The 22269-nt window shown below is 35.1% G+C and overlaps 4 protein-coding genes across 4 annotated transcripts; 1 reads left to right on the top strand and 3 right to left on the bottom strand.

Annotated features, from left to right (window-relative positions):
- On the bottom strand, nt 595-2753 carry LOC18605668 (reticulon-like protein B2). The gene is made up of 5 exons (XM_007038812.2): nt 2412-2753; nt 1623-1803; nt 1398-1539; nt 1112-1181; nt 595-1018 (listed from the first exon to the last, which is right to left on the bottom strand). Exons 1-5 carry the CDS (start codon nt 2590-2592, stop codon nt 849-851), a joined length of 744 nt encoding a protein of 247 aa, XP_007038874.1. The 5' UTR covers nt 2593-2753; the 3' UTR covers nt 595-848.
- On the top strand, nt 9935-11930 carry LOC18605666 (probable membrane-associated kinase regulator 5). Its single transcript, XM_007038810.2, has 3 exons — nt 9935-11200; nt 11292-11360; nt 11466-11930. The coding sequence occupies exons 1-3, from the start codon at nt 10183-10185 to the stop codon at nt 11564-11566; spliced, it is 1188 nt and encodes a 395-aa protein (XP_007038872.2). The 5' UTR covers nt 9935-10182; the 3' UTR covers nt 11567-11930.
- Nucleotides 15705-16611, bottom strand: LOC18605665 (late embryogenesis abundant protein At1g64065). The gene has a single exon (XM_007038807.2). The coding sequence runs from the start codon at nt 16522-16524 to the stop codon at nt 15880-15882; it is 645 nt and encodes a 214-aa protein (XP_007038869.1). The 5' UTR covers nt 16525-16611; the 3' UTR covers nt 15705-15879.
- Nucleotides 19807-20642, bottom strand: LOC18605664 (late embryogenesis abundant protein At1g64065). The gene has a single exon (XM_007038806.2). It carries the CDS (start codon nt 20566-20568, stop codon nt 19963-19965), a length of 606 nt encoding a protein of 201 aa, XP_007038868.1. The 5' UTR covers nt 20569-20642; the 3' UTR covers nt 19807-19962.

Here is a 22269-nt window from a genome sequence, read left to right as displayed (position 1 = left end):
TATTAAGCCTTTTGAAATACCTTTTTAATAAACTTTTATGTCATTCCAGTAACTTAAATTACTGAACTATTACCAACCAGGTTGTCGAAATTTTAAATACTTCCACTGAAACATTACATGAATATTTCATAGTTTTTAAAGTACTTTCCAATAACTTTCTGTGTAGTTCTAGTAATTTAAAGTTACTGCAATATACATACAAATTATTGACTTTTTTAAAATGTTTTTCAATGTAACGATTTTAATAACTTAAATTTCTGAAATATTGCATACACTGTTACTGAAATTTTATGTAAATTTTTTTAACCTTTAAAATATTTTTTCAATAACTTTTTAATTGATTTTAGTAACATAAATTATTGAAATATTACACATAAGTTACCATATTGTAAACAAGCAATCCAACTTCAAAACTCATGAAGAAAACCACACTTCAAATTGGGACTAATGTCAAAAGGTTGCAATGAATTTGCACTAAGCTGGCCAACAATTTCCCATCATTAGGACAATTATCAAAGTCAAACACCAATAATAATTCTAATAATAATAATAATAATAATAATAATAATTACTATAATGACAACTCCAAAAGCATTCTTATAATTGTAATTATAATTCCATATAAATTATCTGCAAAAGGTTCTTGTAATTATTAAATTCAATTCAACTACACAAGATTAAAGTAAATAACAAATTTCTAACCGCCAGGAATTCAATGTTGTCCTCAATAGATTTAAAAAAAAAGAAGCAAAAGCATGTGATCTAAAACTAAGGATGTGTGCACCTATATTATAAAGAAGAAACTGGGACTCGAGGACATATAGAAAAACCTAATGGCTTCATGTCTTCTAATCTTTCTTCTTCTCTTTCAATGGCCCTTTAGGAATCTTGCTCAGAACCTTCTCATCAAATGCAGCATACTGCTTCTTGATCTCAATTATTGCCTTCTCAGAAAATGAATCGACCTGGTCCTCATATATCTCATAAAACACCGGCACAGTGTGTAGCAAAACAAATACTGTAAAAAATTTAATTTGGTCAGTTATAAAAGCCAAAAAAAGATAAAAGCACCTTCTATCTAATTGTATGAGAACATAATAAAAGTCCTTACCTATGTAGAACAGTGTCAAGAAGTTACAACAATTGCCCACGAGTGACAGAGCCCATAATCCCACAATAACCTAGAGAACATAACAGCAAAGCAATACCTAGTAAGCACGCAAACATGGCGCAGCAACTATAACTAGTTCATTTTATACTTGTGGTGGCTTTTTTCCAAAAGCAAAAATGTATTGGCTAGAATGGTTCACAGTTTTTGTGTTACAGCAAGTCTAACCAAATCCACAACCAAAGAAGCAAAGAAGTGCTAGAAGAAAGCAAGGCAAATCTTAACATACACCAAGAAACTTCTTTAAATCATTTCCAGATGCAATATCCCTCACAACATCCAGAGCTCGGTTAACTTCAATTCTTAGAGCAGATGCAACTTCAAGGACACACTTTTCGGGAAGTACAACTTCTGGAATGTTCGGTGGAGATCTTCACACAAGGCAAGGTTAAGTTACAATAAAGCTTGAACATGCAATCGTAAGGACAAAATGAAGAATGTTTGAAAACCTTACTTGTTGATAAAGGTAGAGGCATTGGACCATAAGAAAAGGATTGCTAAAGAGAGTATCAATGTATGGCAAAGCAGAGTGATTAAATGGTATTCCAGCATTTCAAAGAGAATCCACAATGCTGTTGCACCACCAAGCACACCCGCAGAAATTTTCTTGTCCCTCCATAGAAAGACATCAGCAGCTGCAAAACAAGTTCTAATTAAGACAAAAGATGACAATAAACAATAGAAACAGGTTCTTCTGCCCAAAGCTTTTGTTAAGAATTAATGACTCTGGAATGGAAAAATACATAGAAAACTAATGTATCATAATGTAGGAAAGCTTTATCTTACTTTCAAAGAAGATTCATCTATAATATTATACTATAAACAAATCAACAGAACTTCCCCTGAAATAAAGAACAGATTCAAAACTATTGATGATGCATTCACGATTCACAAATTTCATAAACAGGGAAAAAATTATATACTTAAAAATAAACAGAATTTCGCTTAAATCATCACTTGGAAGGATTTCGCATCTGGACTAAATCAAACACGTACGCAAAGTCAGAATATGAATCAACTAGCATTGGATCTGATCGAAATAAATTACATTAAAAATTCCATGATCGAAAAAAGTCACGTAAAATCAACTAATAAAACAGAGCATGTCATTAAATGCAACCAAATGACATCCAATTAAACGACCAAACATCGCAAAAACAATTGATAATTAATTTCGCACAATCTATGTAGATAAAAATGGTAAATCCAAACAGATAGATTAAAACTTAAATATTGTGAATACGTTTTCCAGCGCCTAGGACGTGGTGAATTGGTTTCTCTCTGCCAAAGAGGCGATAAACTTTGGACTTGAGTGCGTCAGCGTGGAAGGGCTTGTCGTCGTCGGAATCTGAGGAGGATGAGGAGGCGTCACCTTGGATCTCCTCGGCGACCTTCTCCACTAGCGTCTCTTCGTGCTCCGCCATTGGATCTCAATGAGTTGGATCGTGCGAAACGAGGGTGAATCCGATTTTGCAGTGCGAAAGAGCAGTAGATGACGCAATCCGAGGCGTTTAAATTTGTAGCGTTGGAGGGGGGATGGGAATCCGAAGCTTAGGTTCGGAGTAGGACGAGCCTTAAAACATACAACGAGGGAAGTGCAGGCTCCTGTAATTTCTTAATTAAATGGACTATTTTGAGTTATTATCTATAACAGCCAATGTGATTACTGTGCCATGCCTGCCAATTTTTTTTGTCCTGCCTAATTTTGATTGCCATTTTAATGTTTTGAAGTTTTTAACATATGGTAAATTTGTAAATAATGATCTAATATCAAACAAAATGATCACATTATCATTAAAAATTAAAATTTAAAATATAAGATTGGAATAAATAAACTATTATAATTTTTTATTAAAAAAATTCAATAATTTGAAAGATTTACTCCTAAATATCAGGGCCAATACTCATCAGCCTATGAATGTTCTTTTTCGGGAATATTGAATCGTTTATCTATGTTAAAGAAAATTAATTTATATACGACCGTAGTAACTCGTAATGGATCAAGCTGTCACTTTAAAACATTGAAGAGGGTAAACATATTTACCCTCCATCAATTCATTAATTACCGGTTGGTTGGTTAGTTACAAGACCGGCGTCTGGAAGTTGACGCCGTCATTTGTCGTTTATTTCCACGTCGACCCATAGCTCTCCGTCCCGAGACTTAAAAACGTGGCATTCTGTGAATGGCGGGTGATTAGAAGAGCAGTCAAGGGTCGGACGGACTAAAATAACAAGATCTCTCACGAGACGACACGTGGGAGTAGGAAGGCTCCCCGTTGATAGCGCCAGATGTTCGGTTGGCCAACGAACCTCCTCGTCCTTCCGCGCTTTCCGTGCGTTGGGTCCCCGCCCAACGCTCAACGTCTCTCTTTTTATTTTATTCCTTTTAGTTTTAAATAAATTTAATTTTACCTACTATTTATCACTTATCAGAATATCATATATAATTATTAATGGTAATTACTAATGATCTACGGTTAAATTATGCAGTTCATCTCTGTACTATATAAAGGTTATAGATTTAATCCTTATATAATAATTTGTATGAGTTTGATCTTTTTATTTTGTCAATTCCTTAATTTCATTTTCTATCTCTAACGTCGTTAAATTAAATTATTAATATACTAACGTGATATTTTAATCAAACTGACAGTATTGATAGAGATAACGTAGTATAATACCGACACGGCAAAATGTTTATCTGATAAAAAAATCTTAACTCTCCACATGAGTTTAGCAAAGAAATTAAAAAAAAAAACACTTTAACCCTCATTAAAAATTAGATGAGATTGCAACAAAGCCTTTGTATTAATCAGTTGAATTTTCAATGAAAAATTGCTAATTCAAAACTAGTTGAATCTTCAAAAAAATAACTCATTATTTTCCCTATCTTCAATTCTAGATTTAAAAGCAGTTTTTTAACAAAAGAAATCAAAATTTTAGATAATTACATCACTTCTATATCTATCTAAAATTGAAAAATTAACTAAATATTCTCATGCGCATGGTTTTATCTGCCAACATAAGGTAAACCTTCAGCATTAGCTTTATTAGACTATTAGCTTTGGTTCTTCAGAGTTAAGCATTTATATACAAGAAAATTTCATTAATTCCTTAGCCTGTCAAGTTAAAGACTCGTACAATTGTACAAACCCCTATTCCCGCATCACCGCCTACAATCACAAGGCGGCACTCTTGTTTGGATATTTGGCAATTGGCAGCCCATCAAATAGGATTTGAATTCCCAAGTTGCCTTTTCAAAGCTAATGTCCTGGGATAAGATTCCTTCACTCATTTTCGCATTGTGGCATGTCTCCCCTCAAGTGAAAGCTGGAATATTTAACTAAAAAATGTTTTAATCCTTGAATTAGCTTAAGTGCGTAACCTCAACTTGAGATGTAATCCTTTTGACTGCTATCCACAAGTCGTCATCTTCGTCGTTCATGTTTTCTATGTTATTGAACATCAATGAAGTTGATTCTCCCTCTTTGGCAGTAGATTTTCTTTTCTTTCTCTCTTAATCGTTTTTTTTTTATGAAAATTCTTAACAATTTTTTGTTAATCACATTTAATTTTTACTTTAGGATTAAGGTGTGTTTTTAATTTCTTTGTTAAACTCACGTTGAGAGTTAACATTTTTACCATGTCAGTATTATGCTACGTCATCTCTATTAGTGTCATGTCAGCTTAATCAAAATACCATGTCAACATATTTAACTGTCAAATTTAACGGTGAGGGAGTTAAAAATTGAAATTAACAAAGTACAAGAACTTAATTCACACAAATTATTATACAATGACTAAATCTATACTTTTTGCATAGAATAATGACTAATTGCACAATTTAACCATGGTCTACTATAAATTGGCCTGACAACAATAAATACAATACTATTAATGGTAGAATCAATTTAACTTATTTATTTATATATATACTGATTAGGATCCTTAGGTAGCCCATGTCTGTGTATGCAATGTATACATATATGCAGTGACAGAGTCAAGGTGTTGTGTATGCAATGTATACATATATGCAGTGACAGAGTCAAGGTGGTGGCACGCCACCTCTCAATTTTTTATTTTTTCTTATTATATATATAAAATTTAAGATATATAGATTTATGACTTTATATAATTAGCATTTAATCACTCTTTATGTAAAATTTTAAGTCTGCTACTACATATATGTTGATACCACATTCCATTTTTTTTTTGGTTAAAAATTTCAAAAACTCAATTTACCAATTAATAAATGTAGCATTTTATTAATAACTTTAGTTTTTAAAAATAAAATAAAAATAAAACTACAAATTTAAATTTTACATTAAAAAAATACTAGTAGTAATGCATGTGCCATGCAAAAGCTAATAGTAAAAGCATGAATATATGTATAGTACAATAAAATCAAACATAGTCTAAGTTCAAAAATGGAAAAACCCACGATTTCATAATTTACTCCTAAAAAGAAGCTTCCAATTTATTCCCTTTTGGTTCTTCTAAGGAGCATGCGAGAGGATACTTATGTATCTCTTCTTTGAAAAAAACTATATTTGTAGTGTTAAATGCAATAAAAACCTTTCCATGTATATATGTCGATTAACCAGTATCTTAGGATATATGCTTGAAACATGTATTAGTATCTATAGTTTGTCATGGGAAAGGAAGCTTCCTTTCTCCCATAACTTTAGGAAGTCTGATTAACTTTGATTGATTTTAACTTTTTTCTAATGTTTTTTTTCTTAACCAATCTGTCACGTTCAGTTGCTTACTGAGCCATAACTTCTCCCTCATAATTCTGTATTATCTTCGTTTTGTGCCCTAGGTTGTAGGGTGTCTATGCCATCGAAGATGGCCTCCTCTCCAAGCTGTAGCCTGCCCATTTGCTTCACATTTCTGATCTTCATCCCAACAGTCTTCCTTATAAATACCATTCTTCAACCATCCAGAGAATCAATCAAAATGCACGGAGAGAATTCAAAGCAGAAACCAGTGTTTTCTAATGGAGATGATCATCCTCTTATCAGCATCGTGTGCAGCAACACATCACGTCCTGAATACTGCCTCAAGTGCTTCTATTCTAATCCTCAAATCAAGCAAGAGACAGACATCAGACGCCTCTGCAGTGTATCAATTGACTGTGTTTTGTATCAGTCCTTGGCTTTGGGCTAACATTTCTACAGATACTATGCTTCCAATACGACCGAAACGCAGGTTGAAGAATTTCCCAGCAAGTGTAGAATTATATATAACAATTATCAAGCGTTGGATTCCTTGGCACTAAATCTTTACCAAGAGTCAGAGCGTCAAGTTAGGACGTCACAGGATGCTCATTATATGTGTTTCGATCTAATAATTGGAGCCAGTCTTCCTAATGATTTGGGTTCAAGCTTGTACCATTTTGAAGCCTTTGCTTCCGCATCTTCTGATGTTATCCACCAAATTTAGAGCTTTTTCTTATGCTTTTCCTTTCTACAAAACAGTTTGACTAATGAAGCATATTAGCATTGAATTAAGCACCCCACAGATTTTTTTTTTTTTACTTTTATTTCTTGTTTCTTTATGGATAGAATGTTTTCACTTTCCAAATAGTCAAGTCGTATCATATAAGCAAATATAAACTTCACATTTCAAGAGAATTTTCACCTGAAGAGCTAGTTGGGAAAACAGAGAAGAGAAGAAACAGATAAAGCTAGTGCGCACTATACCAAGTTGGAAATATTTGTGATGAGGTCATGATGGCTAGCAACTCCATGGATGAACCGACTAAACACAAACCAAAACTCTGCAGATTAAGCAATGTTAGTAATACTCATGCTTTACCCTAGACGACAATATTTTTTAATATTCAAAATCTAGTTCCAGATAGCATCTGCAAGGCCCAAAAGAGTTGGGACGAGCCAGAGTGAAATGCAACCTTTAGCTAATGACCCATTAGGCTACTACTCTGTATATAGCCCATGAGCAGTCTTGAGAACCCAAGTCATCGTCCGTACAAAGCCTAAACAGAGAGACAACATAATCTTCTTTCAATATCAAAAGAGTTTTTAAAATCAAACCTCTTAATCGACAGCAAACACGAAGACCCCACGTTGTCGCCAACAAAATTCACAGAATTCCCTAAAGCAACAATAAGAGCAGCCAACATTTCTGAATTTTTTAAGAGGCGTGAGAGCTTTATACACCAAACCCACAAACCAAAGAGAAGTACAAAATCCATGGTGGGCTGCTGCGTGGAAAAGGGAATTCAGATGGAGAACAGTAGAATAGAATGATCTACCTGAGATGACAACAAGGGTAAATGGCAATGATGGTGGTGGGGAACAATACTTCTCCCTCCAAAAGACAAAGAAAGCATTAAAAAAATTCCCAACTTGCAGGTTACCATCATGATTTAGGGCGCAGAATCTTGCAACTCATGACAATTATGCCATGGTATGAACAAAATAAGCATGGTGATTCTTGTAGAATATGTGTACATATGGAAAACATGAGTTTGAGGATGTATATATAATAATATAATGGTGCAATGCATATGTAGACAGAATCAGCCTAATCTTTTTGCTTTCTATCTAAAAAATTAGTTGGTCAGCTAAAGCTTAAGCAGGACAAGGTCTCAAATAGCCGTCGTGCAAGCCATAAACACGGTATGGAACTTTTAGGAGTAATAATGAAGTATTACAAAACATAAAACTAGTTCATGAATGTGATAGATCGTGATAGTTATCCATCATATAAGAAAAACGAGTTCATGGGAAGCAGCCGCGAAATGTACATTGCTTATGTTATCAAAGTTTCAATTTTTAACTTGATCGAAGTATAATTTTAATCCGTAACTATATTTAAATCAATATGTGGATGGATCATAATGCCACTTTTTCTTTTTGTTTGCTGACTGAAAAAACAGAAAGGGTACCTAGGATACTGTCCAAGGGAGCTAGAAAATTATGTGCTTAATGTGCTGCTGCTTTTTTATTTTTTTAGTTTGGCATAAAATATGCTACTACTTTGTATTTGCATCTTAAAAAGAAAAAGAAGTACTACTCCAAAGTTATATGCTTAAGGCTACTTTTGTTTCTTTTGGGCTAGGAGCTTCTCCTTTCATTATGGCTTTCACTGTAAACAAGGGCTAAGGGACCCCAAAACCCGTCTCAGCAAGTCAAACCTTTTGCGGTAAGACTTGGACCCTTTGCCCCAGCTCCAAAATGTAGAGTTGGACCTCTTCAAAGGTCGCTAGGCTCCCAAAGCATTACTGCTACACATGCGTGCCCACAGCTACACCCCCGCCTTTGCCTTGTAAAAGAACCCAATGTCTGACCTAGCTGATCTTTTAAGACCATGTGGAAAAGTAGAGTACTCTCTCTCGTTTCTAACAAAGAGCTTACGTTTCCCTCTTCTTTTTTGAGTCTTTTGCTTTTGGCCCTTTGGCCTTTCCCCTTTCATTTTTTTGTCCTTTTTCTCCTCTCTTTGGAAGTTTCTCGTCTCCCTCGTAATGTCTTCTGCAACATAATCCCCGTCAAACTACCTCTGCCATAAAGGGCCTTTCACTCTTTTCACCTTTCACGCGCCTCCCTCTGGCGTGCCCAGCCTGCCTTTGCATTTCGCACTAAATTATCCGCCTTCAATTTAATCCTTGTGTCAAGTGCACTCATTTTCGTGCCCACATTGAAGCAGACATTTGCATGTTTTAGTGTATAGATTTTAACTGCTTTTATATAATTGTGCTGATTTTGTCAGATTAAAAGTGGAAATGAAGTTCAAATTCTTTGAACAAAACTCAGGAGTTGAATTAGGATCTATAATTCTGATGTCTTAGTATTGTTTATGAAAGATAGTCCAACATATTTGAAGCATATAGTTTGCTTGTTTGAATAGGACCATGGAAGGTGGAATTTGATAAACAAAGCACCAACCATATTTCAAACAATTTTGGCTGACTTAGACTTTGATTAAAATAGTGTTAGCTTAGTTTTAATTGCCGACACTACTCCAAAATTTTAGAAAACTTGAGTTGACATGAAAGCCCACCCAACAAAAATACAAACAATATAAATCCCTTCCTTTGAATTTCTTTAGGCCTGCCTCCCATCACGTTTGACGTAAACGTATTTAAAAAATAAGGGTCAGATAAATATAGCTAGTGCTTAATGTAATTATTAAAAGAAGAAAAAAAGAAGCAGAGAAAAGACCATGGCTACTGGGCTTGGTCATATGTACCTAAAATAATACTAGAAAATTTGAAAGAAATAAAAGAAGGAGCGAATAATTTTACGAAGGTGAGAAATTTTTTGTGATTTTCATTATCTATATAGGAATGGAATAACATGTCCAAAGGCAGAAGTAGTGTGCCGAGTTAAACCTGAGAGTGAGAGAGTGGGGGAGAGTAAAAGCAAGCATAAGCAATATCTGTAACAGTAAATAGCAGACAGCGCGTGGGGCAAATGTAAATCCAGGATTCAAAAATTTGGTGAAGTCTAAAGAAAGAGGTAAAAAGGCTGTCTCCAATGCCTGCAAGTCTGAATTTGTAACAGTATAATATCTGTATTTCTGTATCGTAGTCTAAAACTACAAACTTTTTACAGAGTAATTGTCATTTGCAATAGTCTATTTCTAATGCTCAATTGCTCCCAATCAAGATTTGTCTTTCTCTCTCTCTCTCTCTCTCTCAAGGTCGGTCACGTGCTCTACCTGTATATCCACGCAAACAATTCCTTTGTAAGTAAAAACAACCTAAGCTACAAAATAAACACTGTTCAAAAGCAAAGCTCTCTCTCTCTCTCTCTCTTGTAAAAGTGAAATAAAAAGCTTACCTCACTCTGTGCTCCCCCTGAAACACCATTTTCAATTTCTGTCAACACATCCATCAAAGGGAGTGCAAAGGGTCTCTCTTTTTTAGTTTTATCTCAAGAGAGAGCTAAACTACTCCTCCCCTATAAAAGAAACAAAACCATAAAGCTCACACTCGTCTCTCAAGATTCTTTCTTCTTCTTCTTCTCTCTCTTTCTCTCTCCATAACCATGGATGCTCTCAATTTTCTCAGGTTTTGGAAACCTAGCTATGGCGCTCATAAAGAGAACCGAAACCAACCTTGTTGTGGAAACAGCGGTACCGCCGAGGTTCCAAAGTCTTCAGTTGTTTCAGACCATGAGTTGGATGAAGGGGAGGACTCTTTCATCGACTTGGAGCTTCCTTTGCATGAGTTTGATAACAAGGGAGATCTCCACAGCAACAACAGTGAAGAGAACGGTGTCAGAGCCAAGAAAAGATATGACTCCAGAGAAGATAGAGTACTCCAGGAATCGGCTAAGAATGTTGGTGATAAAGACCTCGACTTGCCACAGCAAACTCGTTCCTTGTCCCCCAACGATCACTTCTCCAAAAGAAAGATCATGCCCATTGAGCCAAGCTCCAAGCCTCAGTCTCCCATAGCCCTGTTAAAATCGGCTCCGAAATTTCGAGTCTTTACTCTCAAGAAGTCAAAGTCAATGGCAAATGCTAATACTTACAGAGCTGAGAAAACAGAGTTCATCGGTATTTCTATGGAGACCCCAAAGCGTGAGAACCAAGGCAGCAGCAAGCATTTGAAAGTAACATTCAAAATAGAAGAGTCTCCGAACCTCCCAATCTTCACCAGAGAAAATAGTTTGAGAAAGACAAAAGGCAAAACGGAGGACTCTTTATCAGACGATTCCTCAAAGAGATTATCAAAAGATCTGATACAAAAATACTTGAATATAATCAAGCCATTGTACGTAAAAGTCTCCAAAAGGAACAGTCAAAGTGACAAGACAAAAGCCTCGGGTGACTTATCAATATCATCTCCAGCTGCTTCTCCGGCAACGGTATATTCCTTGAAGGAGAAGCAAGGGAATCATTCAACAGGAGTTAGAGGGGTTTGCAAGCACTTGGGGAAGAGCAGATCAGCCTCGGCTGCAGCATCGCCAATTAGTAGGAGAGACGATTCGCTGGTACTGCAACATGATGGGATCCAAAGCGCCATTTTGCATTGCAAGAGATCTTTCAATTCATCAGGCGGTACTAATTATAGTAATTAATTTTGTTCTTAAGCTAATCATAATCTTTGGGTTTACTTTGGAATTTGATGCTTAGCTTGTTTTGGCAGCAGAATCTTCATGGTTGTCGAGATGTACAAGTGATTCTTCACAAGAGAAGTTAAGCAATGCATCTTCTACAGGTATGGTTTCACTATATACGTTCATTAGTATGTGCACTAATTATTGACTTAAAAATCTTAAAATCTACTTATTAAGTTCTAATTGAACATTTATGTTTTCCTCAGATTCTTCTCTTTTGTCACGAGTTACAAGCAATTCTTCATACGATAAACTGATGGATTCCTCAAGAATATACAGCGAAGAAGGAAATGTTTTCAGCACCTGAAGTACTAGAACACGCGGGAAAAAAAAATGTTGTTAATCAAAGCTATAGAAGGAAAACATTGGATAGAGACTTCGATTTTTATTATCAGGATGATGTAAAAAAAAATGAAAGGGAAAAAAGGAGAAAAAAAGGAATTTAGGGAGGCTAGGATTGTTGTTTGATTGTTTAGCTATGATGAGCAGTGAGTAGAGTAGGTTCACTTGTAAAGTTATGGGTCATTATGAAAAATTTGAAAGGAACTCTGATTTGGATTTTTTTTGTTGTGCGACTGTGTGTGTCTTGTATCTCTGCAGTTAAGCATTATGCTACCTTTGAAAGGTGAGCTGTTCATATCAAAGATGTGATCATTTCTGGATTTGAAGGACCTGAAACGACTTATCAGTTTTTCCCACTTTATTCTTTCTTTCATTTTCTTGGGTGATTATGCTCTTTCCTGGACAACTGGTAGATTGTGGTGGGAATTTGGTGGGAAAGGGGAGAAGTGGGACAAAGGATGGAATGGGAATATTAACTAGTATGTTGGTCACTGAATTCTTGCAATATAAAAAATATAGCTGCGTCAAATTTTTAAATTAACAGCAATGTCGATTCACACCCATGAAATTTAGGTAGAAAAAACAGGAAACCAAAGCCATTGATATTTCTAACCTGGGATCTTTGTGTTAAAACACTCTTAAAAAAGAAAGGGGCCATAGCATGATATCTCTGCAGTTTCATCCTGCTTTTAAAAAGTACTTTTGAACGGTTAGAAAGCAGTTCACTGGTATATGGTTAAAGTCTAAGATCATTTCATTTCAAAAGTAAAAAGCGGAGTCATTGAAGCAGATGCTCTTCTGAGTCTCCCTCTGGCTAGCCATCCTAGATGCAGATGGTTTGTTGAATATTCAATCTGCCGACCTTGTGTGGCAGCAGGAAACTGCCAATAAAGTTCCCCTATGACAAGTATACTCTCAATATATTCTTGTACCATTGAAGTGGAAAGTTTTATGCCTCTGTCCACTGCATCCATGGTCTTATCCAGATCTGATATACTAGTTGATTGGTTCCTCAGAAAGCAAGCCACTGTGATCATACCCTGGACAATTGTTTTCCACAAGTTCTTTGTCTATATTCTGAATTTTCTTATCCAACCTCCACAAACACAGCTGGGGTCTCACTCAGAAGTCAGAACAATCATTCACTTCTCATTTATGATTCAATTTGTCCATTTAGTTGTTGGCAGATCTACCTATTTCATCATTTCTTCTACTTGGGTTTCTAGTAAGTTGTTGTAAGACCCAATTCAGTATGGGATAATTTGTTGATTCACATTCAAATTTGTATTCATGAATTTAAAATTTCACAATCAATGAACATTTTACGTAGAAGGTAGACTCTAGGCTTATCTAAGAAAAAGAGAAAAAGAAAAAGGAAAGAAAAGCAGAAGATTATACTAAAATGACAAGGAAATGAGACCGAAAAGTATAAAAAATCAATGCATCTCCTTTCTGCTATAGAGTTCAGTATTGGAAAATGACCTGTAAGATTTTGTAAAAGTATTGTTGCAGCCGTGGCTGTATACACTTAATTTGCAATGTGGAAGAAAGGTAGTCACAGACAAGAAATAGGAGCAAAAATCTATAGCATGATATATCGCAATGCGACATCCAAACTAGACTAGAGACATAATGAATTGGGTATTTGAATCAGTGAAGTTTGAAATTTCAATAAAGAAAGTGGTAATTTTGTTTGGAGTCATAAATGAATCGAGGACCAAGTTTTGTGTGCAGCAGCAAGTAAACCAAAATTTTCAAGGCACACCATCATAATAACAGGAATAGCTAAAATGACCACAAAAACAAAGCGTCCACCCCCTCATTCGCAGACTCCCACAGTGCACCACAAAATAGCTTTGGTCCCCTTCTGACAGGGTAATACTGTAGGCCCCTATTTCACACAGTCAAGACCCACAGGCCAAGACCACTATAAATGGACACCGCTTGTATTAAAGAAGGTCTAGGCTTTTCTTTTCCAGCTTATGACCTATCAGTTGCCTTCAATTGTTGAACATCTTCCAGTGTATTCGCATCACCTTGATGGAGTGTCAGTAGAGATACCACCTTGATGGAGTGTCAGCAGAAATATTTGAGGAATTATATAGAAAAAGTAATTAAGTCGCGATTTACAGTGTTCATCACTCAGGACCAACCTAGCTAGGAGTGACATGCTTTTGACCTCGAATTTTACCCTCCCTCTCAAGATTGAATCTGAACTTGACCAAGCCAATGTTCTTCAAGGGATTTACGTATCGAACTCTTTAGGCTAATTGATTAAGAACAACACATTCATGTTGCTTCTTTTTTGCCACCAATAAAAGCGAACAGTGATTAGGATTTTTAGAAAATGTTTCTGCTCCACTTTCAACTTTAACCTCAACAGCTGAACTTGAAATCTAGATTGTTCATCAGACGGAGTTGATGTCAGCAGAGCAACAGGTCATCAACAAAAAAGGACTAGTTAACGTCACAGTTGACAAAGATGACTAATGAGGAGGGGTTCAGTGCACCGAGACAGACAAACCATGTAATAGCGGTAAGGGTAACAACTTAGGACAAGAGCCAAATTAATTTCTTTCTCTCAAAGAGAGAGGAAAAATGAAAAAACAGCGCAATCAGGAGGAGACATTAGACAACAGAAAACCGGCAGAGCAAAAGAATTCGTACGAGGACCATAAATGTGCCTTGTTTCTTCCGCTGAATCATACGTCTCTCTCTGCTCTTGAATCTTGGTGTAATAGTAGGTGCCGTTTAACAGCACTTGCATTAGGCCACGATCGATGTTGGTGATTTGGGATCCCGATGGACCCATGTTCTCAACATTAGCATCCTTGTTAGGAAACATAACATCCTCTGGAAACATGACATTTTACTAAGTAATATGCTTGAGTTCACTGGTTCTGTCTTTTTCTTGGGTTGTCTGCAACATTATGATATACTTTAGGTACTCTTTTCATCCTTTCTGGGCCGAAGAATTGCCGAGGAAAAGGTGAAATGACCATTGGTGGGCATGGGTTAGGCCCATTTAGTTAACCAAAGGACCAATCGTTTTCTTCCTCTTTTCTTTTTTAAGAACTTTTCTCTTATCTGGTATAGAAATTAAAATCCAGGACCGATGGTAATAATAATAGCATTAAGCTTATCCTCTCTTGTAGAGGCAAACGAAATGATCAATCGATCGTTCATCATAGTACCTGATTTTTATATATTTTTTCAAGAAGGTTGGAGATTGTGTATAAGAATTTCAAGATTTAACACGCGAATAATAAAATGAGACGATGAAAATCGTTTAATTGTAAGATCATTTTACACATTAATTAAAGGGAAGAAATATACCTACACTTTGTTTAAATAAAAAAAATTAAAAAAATGTCTACATACTATTTCTTTATATTTTATAACACATAAGAGATGGGAAAGAATAAATAAGGTTTTAATTTGATATTATTCAATTTTTTATAATTTTCCAAAAAAACAAAGAGCAAATAGACAGCTTTAATTGAATTTTGATTATCATGAATACGATTAAGATTGACTTCCCATGTGGGGTAACGTGACAAAAAGTTCAACCTTTAAAAAGAAAAAAAGGACAGTCAGCATGGATGGCGGTCAACTGTTGAGTTGATAAGTGCACAAAGAAGACTAAAAACAAAGGTCCCAGCGTGTTGTATAGGCAAATGCAAGTAATGCTTTGTGATTGAGATTTGAGATAACACATTTGAAAGCAAAAGAGCGCTTAAGTCCCATCATCTAGAAGGACTAGAAATTCTGCTAATTATTTTTTATTGCTCACTCCCCTGTCCCTGTTAACCCTCCCACTGGTCCAAACTTTTGAAATTCTTGCCACAATAATATTTTTCCAATTCCCGGCCCTCAGCTTATCCCATTTGATGGGTTACGGTTTCACGGACTCCATTTGCAACCATCCTGGATTGTTATTATCATTATTATTTTTGAATTTTAAGGACATATTAATTATGAATTTTTATATAAAAAAGGTGCATTCAGTGTATTAATACTATTAAAAGTGACAGAAGATTTTAATATATATATATATATATTATTGTTATTATTATTATTATTATTCTCATGAAAACCATGATAACAAAAAAGAATAGACACGCGGGAGACTATAATTATATCAACAAACATATATGTCTCCCTTGGTGCAAAAGGAAAATAAAAGACAAAGAAACACACAATATTACCAAGAAAGTGAAAAGGAAAACAAAATAGCAGGGCAAAAATGGAAATCCATAACCTAAACAACATAGCATATCATTTGCATATAATATTTCGTACTGTTCTTGTGTCAATGGCAACGTCCATGGTACAATTCATTTGGGTAGACTTCTTCTTCTTGATCACCTTCATGAGATGAATCTTCCCATCCAACTTTGAAGAGCTAGTGAGGGTTAGAACCCCGGCGCTAATATCTCTTCCCAACTCATTAGTATTTGGCAAACCGTTGGAGCTTAACTCCACCACAACATCAACCTTTTTCGTTGATCTAGCCCTGGCTCGAGCCTTCTGAATAGTGGCCCGGCCAACCGGTGTGCCCCTGTACGCGAACGTGACAAGACCACCTTCATACTTAAAGTGACCAAAGTTTGTGTTCTTTACCGTGAATTGAGTATTCATTTGCAAATCAAACGAAGGGGAAGCCTCGGTTCCAACGTTGAAAGTTGTAAATGAACCTGACCGCACCCGGAACTTTGGGTTTCTGATGCGCATAACCGTTAAGGCAAAAAGCAATATGATTCCGGTTTGGAACACAGCAAATAATACTATATACAACAGGCACTTCATTCGCTTCTTTTTCTTTAGCTCTTTCGAGTGAGCCGCGACAGACTCTTCGTCACTTCGTTCATGGCCATTGGCAGCCGGTACCAAAGGATATGGGGATTGACTCTTCGCCTCCATGTTTTTTTGTATGCTAATTCAGAAGCTGAGAAAAATTTTCCAAGCGCTTAACAGATATAAGAATGAGATGACCAATGTGGGCTTTGTAGCGAAGTATTTATAGCCAGATAAATGATAGTACATCTAGATGGATTTGAAGTGTTTGGCAGAGGGAATTAGCAAACACTTGGGTTGAAAAGAAGGTGCAAAAGGACACCTCTTCTCGTACTATTAAACAAACGCGTTAGGTGTGTAGGCGGGCTTGAAACCTTGCTTCTTTGGCTTACGACGCTATTGGATTAATACCTCACAAGAAAGTGATTGATTTTTTTCTTATTTTCCTCGCTTTTAATAACAGTAGAAACTTCTACTGAGCAATCATGATTCATGGACAGGCTATCTAAAGGGTACTAGTAACAGCCCAATCGCATTGCACCATTCCAAGGGGATATATATATCTTGCAAGTGCTATAGTAGACACCATTTCTTATTATTTCTTCATTTCGAAAGGAGACATTTCATACTAACCTTTTTTTTTTCATTTCCGATTAACACGTATGTTATATTTTTTTACAATTTTTAGATTATAGAAAACTAGTAAACATTATTATAAAAGAGAAAATTATGAAAAATAATCATTCTCATAAATCTATTTCAAAAATATCTTTCAATATAAAATTAATTATTTTTACTAAATTTTAGTCGTGAAATAATAAAAATACCCTTAAAATCATTTTAAACAAATTAAATACTCTCAATTTTTCTCTCTCACCGTTCATCTGCTGTACACCCCATTTTGATGTGCTTCCCATTTTTCTCTTTCGCCATCCAGCTTTTTCTAATTTTACCATCATCACCATCTTTCTGTTTATCTCTTATCATCTTGCCATATTGTCGTCAGACAAAAAAGTATGATTTGAAAGGTAATAACATATTTTTGAATTTATTAATTTACATTCACGAAACCCTTTATTGTTGATCTGTAAATCAAAAAGTATGATATTGTAAGTAACAACAGGTTCTTGAGTTTATTGGTGTTAAGTTTTTCAGTGATTTAAGTCTGGTAGAACATATCTTGACATGTAACATAAGTAGAAAGAAGGAAGTTTTGATGTGTAATATGCCTTGGTGTGTAACATCTGGTATTGAAGCTTTGATCTTGATGTGTAATATCTAGTATTGAAACTAGTGACGGAGTCAGATTTTCATGTTTGAAGGGGTAAAAATAAGAAATTCAATGTTTGCAAGAGCGAAATTATATTTTTTTTTAAAAAAATAAGAAGTAAAACTATAAAATTTGAAAAAAAAAAACAAAGAACAATTATTAAATTTTAAAATTTTAAGGGGGTGGGGGCCCCTAGTAGCCTCCCTCTCTTCACCTCTGACTGAAGCTTTGGCCTTGGTGTGTAACATTTGATATTGAAAGCGTGTAACATCTGATACTGAAACTTTAACCTTGGCATGTAACATCTGTTACTAAAATATTAGTGTGTAACATATTCTGCTTTGGCCTTGAAACTTTGATCTTGGCTTGTAACATCTGATGTTAAACTTTTGACTTTGGCATGTAGCATCTTATGCTAAAGTGTGTAACATTTGCGTAGGCTTACCATGTCATTTTGCTTTTCTTTTCTATTATTAAACATGGCAAGTAACTTACTATTTTGTATTTCAGTACAATATAAAACTTTAGAATTAAAACGTGTAACAATATTTTTTTGAACATGGCATTTATTAATAACATTTTTTAAACATGGCATGTAACTTGTTTTCTAATTTTTTATTTTATTAGAATATAAACTCTCAGAGTTAAACACTTTTATAACAGAGATAAAATTTAAATTAAAAAAAAAATTGATATGAAAATGAAGATATATTAAACAATTATTCAACGTCCAGTTATTGTTGAAATGAAATGAAATGAATTTGAACAAAAAAAAATTATCTAAAATCTTTTAATTTAAATTATTTATTACATTTTCTATAATCATAGAAAAAAATTACGTGTAATAATTTTTTTTTAATATGATATGTAACACATAAACTTAAATATGAGGAAATTTTATTAAAAATAATTTTATTTATAAAATGTTTTTCTTGATTAAAAACAATTAATATTAAAAAAATTATTTTCAAAGACAATTTATCTTTAAAGATAGAAAAAAAATCGTCCTTGTATAAAATCTTAAACGTTATAAAATATTATGCAACTTTTCACGCTCACTGGTATTGGTTTTGGAGCAATTTGTACGTTTTGATGATTGTTTGGACCCACAAGGGGGCCCATGCTTTACACCCAACTAATCATGAATTCAATAATTCCACGATACTTAAAATAAAGGGTCCCTCAACGGTTCAACACATCAAAGAAAAGCCAACGGCTTTACCAAAGTGACGTCTTCATCTAGAAGCCGGAAACTGCTGTGTTTGTTGTTTCAAACAAGAAAGGAAAATGCCACGAACGAGGCAGCGATACCCTTCTCTTCTTACATTTGATGTGTTGAGATTCTTAAAGATGTTTTATCATATTCATATGTTATACCCCTATAGTACAGTACGTTAAGGTTAATTTTCTGGATTAATTCGTTAGTTTAATATATAAGGTATTACTTTGAACTCTTCCCACTCTCTTCATTCTATTTTCTGTCCTTAATTAGCTCGGTCAATTCTCTTTTAACTCTTGCATTATTTTCTTTCTTTTGTTTCCTTAAAGAAACTAATTAGACAATAATATAATAGCAGTCATACTTTGGAAAATTTTAAGTTGAAATCTTTCCTTCCAATTTAACCATGCAAAAGAGTTCCATGAACAGACTAAAACAGGGGAGATTCAAGAATTAGAGGTTTTTTTTTTTTAATCGAAGCGAAGAAGTGCTGTAGATAAAACTTCACTGAATTAAATTACCATCTTTTCTACCTAAAGCACCACCTTTCCATTGTTTGTTTATAATTTTTTATGTCTGGAAATGAGAAATCAAAATTCTTGTTAAGTTGCTTTTATCACTGAACAAAATTTTGATGATTATTGAATGGTTTACAAGTTTTTGGGTAAATGAAGAGACTCGCCACCTTTGTTTACTAAGCCGGACTCTTAGAACTGTAAGCTTTATCAGAAATCCCATTTCCAGACTTTTCAATGAATATGTGAGATTAGATTATCCATTGCACTGCTGGATCGAGGAGGGAAGCTATCTTATTTTACAAACAATCACTATTTAGTGTCAACAAATAATAAGTCTGCCTCTCAAAAAACAAACAAATAATAAGCAAGTCACAAATTCTAGTAAAATAAATAATCTCATATATAAATCAATAAAGACATAAAACGAATACAAGTAGGGAGAAAAATACATATGATATAAGCTGTAATGCTGTATGCATATCAGCTTGACAAATACTGTAAAAGATAACAACCATATTCCAATAATCAAGCAGTCATGCATAGATCAGCTTCATACTTTATTGGCACTTAATATCTTGGATAGCTCTGCTCGCCAAATTAACTGTCATGGTGCAGTTCATTTGTGCAGACTTTTTCTTCTTGATCAGTTTCATCAAATGCACTTTCCCGCTCAACTTGGTGTGGGTGGTCAGGGTCAAAAACCCAGAGCTAATGTCACTTGCCAAGTTTGAATTAGCCGGTATGTTGTTTGAATTCAAGTCCACGGTTACATTCATCTTTTTTGTGGATCTAGCCTTGGCTCTTCCCTTGGCAACGAATGCCTCCCCAACTTGAACACCCCCATAATCAAAAGAAATGGTGGTGTTATCAAATTTGAAGTGACCAAAATTTGTGTTCTTGACAGCGACTTCAGCATTGAATTTCATGTTGAAAGAAGGAGGGTTTGGGGTTGAGGTGTAGGCAATATCCTCAACTGTGATAGAGCGCACCCTGAACTTGGGATTTTTGATGCGCATCACCGTAAGTGAAAAGACCAATATGACTATAGTCTGGAAGACGACGAAAGCAGCGGCATAGGCAAACAATTTCATGCGTTTCTTTCGCTTGAGCTCTGCAGCGGACTCCATGTCTATATTTTTCTGTTGGTAATTCTGCTCCGCCATTGCTATATTCTCAATTGTTGTCAGAAGGGACTCTTTTTCTCGTCCAATTGGGTCTTTTGAGTGCTTCAGTGGATGTGAAAGAGGGTTTGGTGAGGATTGAGGTCTTGGTATGAACCGTATATATAGTTGTTGCTTACATAAGATTCAAAGACTAGTTCATGGGACAAAAATTCCTTGCTTGAAAATGTATTAGCCAAGTTCCCAAGCGTGTCCAGACTAAGGGCGATATTTCAAGTAGAAGGTTCTGTTGTTATTATATTCTAAAACAATTGGAAAAGTCACAAACCAGAATCCACACCTAACTAGACTGGAGGGCTACTGATCACACCGTCTATCAAACTTTGGCAAAGAACAGTTCGAATCCTCCTGTGTTTATAATACTATCTTTGATCGACTAGCAAATACTTATATTTTAATATCAGACCAAAAATATTCCATATTGTATTTGTTCATGAAAATTCAAAAAAAAAAATTGTTGTTCCTGCGCAGGGATATGCAGTGAGATCAGCATAGTAAAACTCGAGGGATCCTGTGTTATGTTCTGGCTCGCCCAAATTAAAACGTGATAAAGGTCAAAAATATGCTTGCTACTATCTTCCTGGCATGATTCATTGCGTAGGTTTTGAATACTATAATAATACAAATTCTGGTGATTATGCATAAGCATGACTATCACGTTCAAACAGAAAAAATCATGAATATATTGTAGTAGTACAGAAAATATTTTCTGTATCTTAGCATTCTGCTTTTGCACTATTATCATTATTCACTACTAAATATTCTTCATATAATATTTTTGTACCTGACCCACTTTGAAGTCGACAATGGTATACTCCCAGTTCTACCTTTACTTGAGCTAGTATAAAGTATCCGAGACAGTGATACTCTGTCATCCTTTATGCCCCAAGAAAGAGAAATTGGAGCTCGAGTGCAGCTCCAACGCATTTTGGTGGTCCATTGTTTCAGGTTTATCTAGCATTTATATGTTTGGGCATTGATAGTAATTTATTTTCTTCTATTCCCTGGTCTCTCTCTCGACTTCATAATAGAAAGCAAAGCTCATCCCATTATGTTGTCATCAAAGAAGGAATTAAAATTGTTGTGGCCAAATTAAAGTGTGTCCATTTCAGGAATCTTGACTTCCACTAGTTTCTTCTCTTCTTTTTTTCAATAACAAGTATTTTCTGGTTTAACAAGCATGGGAGAGTTGCAACCTTCGAAGAATAGTAGGAATTTTCCAGGGTACAAGCAGGACCGAAATTATGGACCTTAACCCGTCAATGGTTAGTTGAAAAATTAAGGTGCAAACAGCATTTCCCCTGAACTAAAGCACTCTTTTGAAGACCTTTCTATCTTAATTTAACGCTTGGATGCTGGAAGACCCCGCATCTTACTCAACAATCATGTAGCAGCTTCCAGGAAGATTCACTAAAACAAGGGAAAAAGTAAATGGTTTCCCAAAATACAAGGACCGTGTGGAAAATGGAAAGTAAAAAAAATCAGATCAGATTGTGCCACTCGAACGCGCCTGAGGAAACTTGACCATAATTTTTTTCACTTTACAGAAGCTTCGGATGTATGAGAAACATGTACGCTAAATGATGGCGTTTCCCCTCTTCTGCTTGTCACGATACAACAGAAGCTTCGGCTACTGCACTCCAATCTCATATTGTGAATCTGTGAAAGCTGAAATCTGAGTAG

The sequence above is a fragment of the Theobroma cacao genome, chromosome 3 (assembly GCF_000208745.1).
Source record: "Theobroma cacao cultivar B97-61/B2 chromosome 3, Criollo_cocoa_genome_V2, whole genome shotgun sequence".
Lineage (NCBI taxonomy): Eukaryota > Viridiplantae > Streptophyta > Magnoliopsida > Malvales > Malvaceae > Theobroma > Theobroma cacao.
This window is presented reverse-complemented; position numbering and strand designations above follow the sequence as displayed.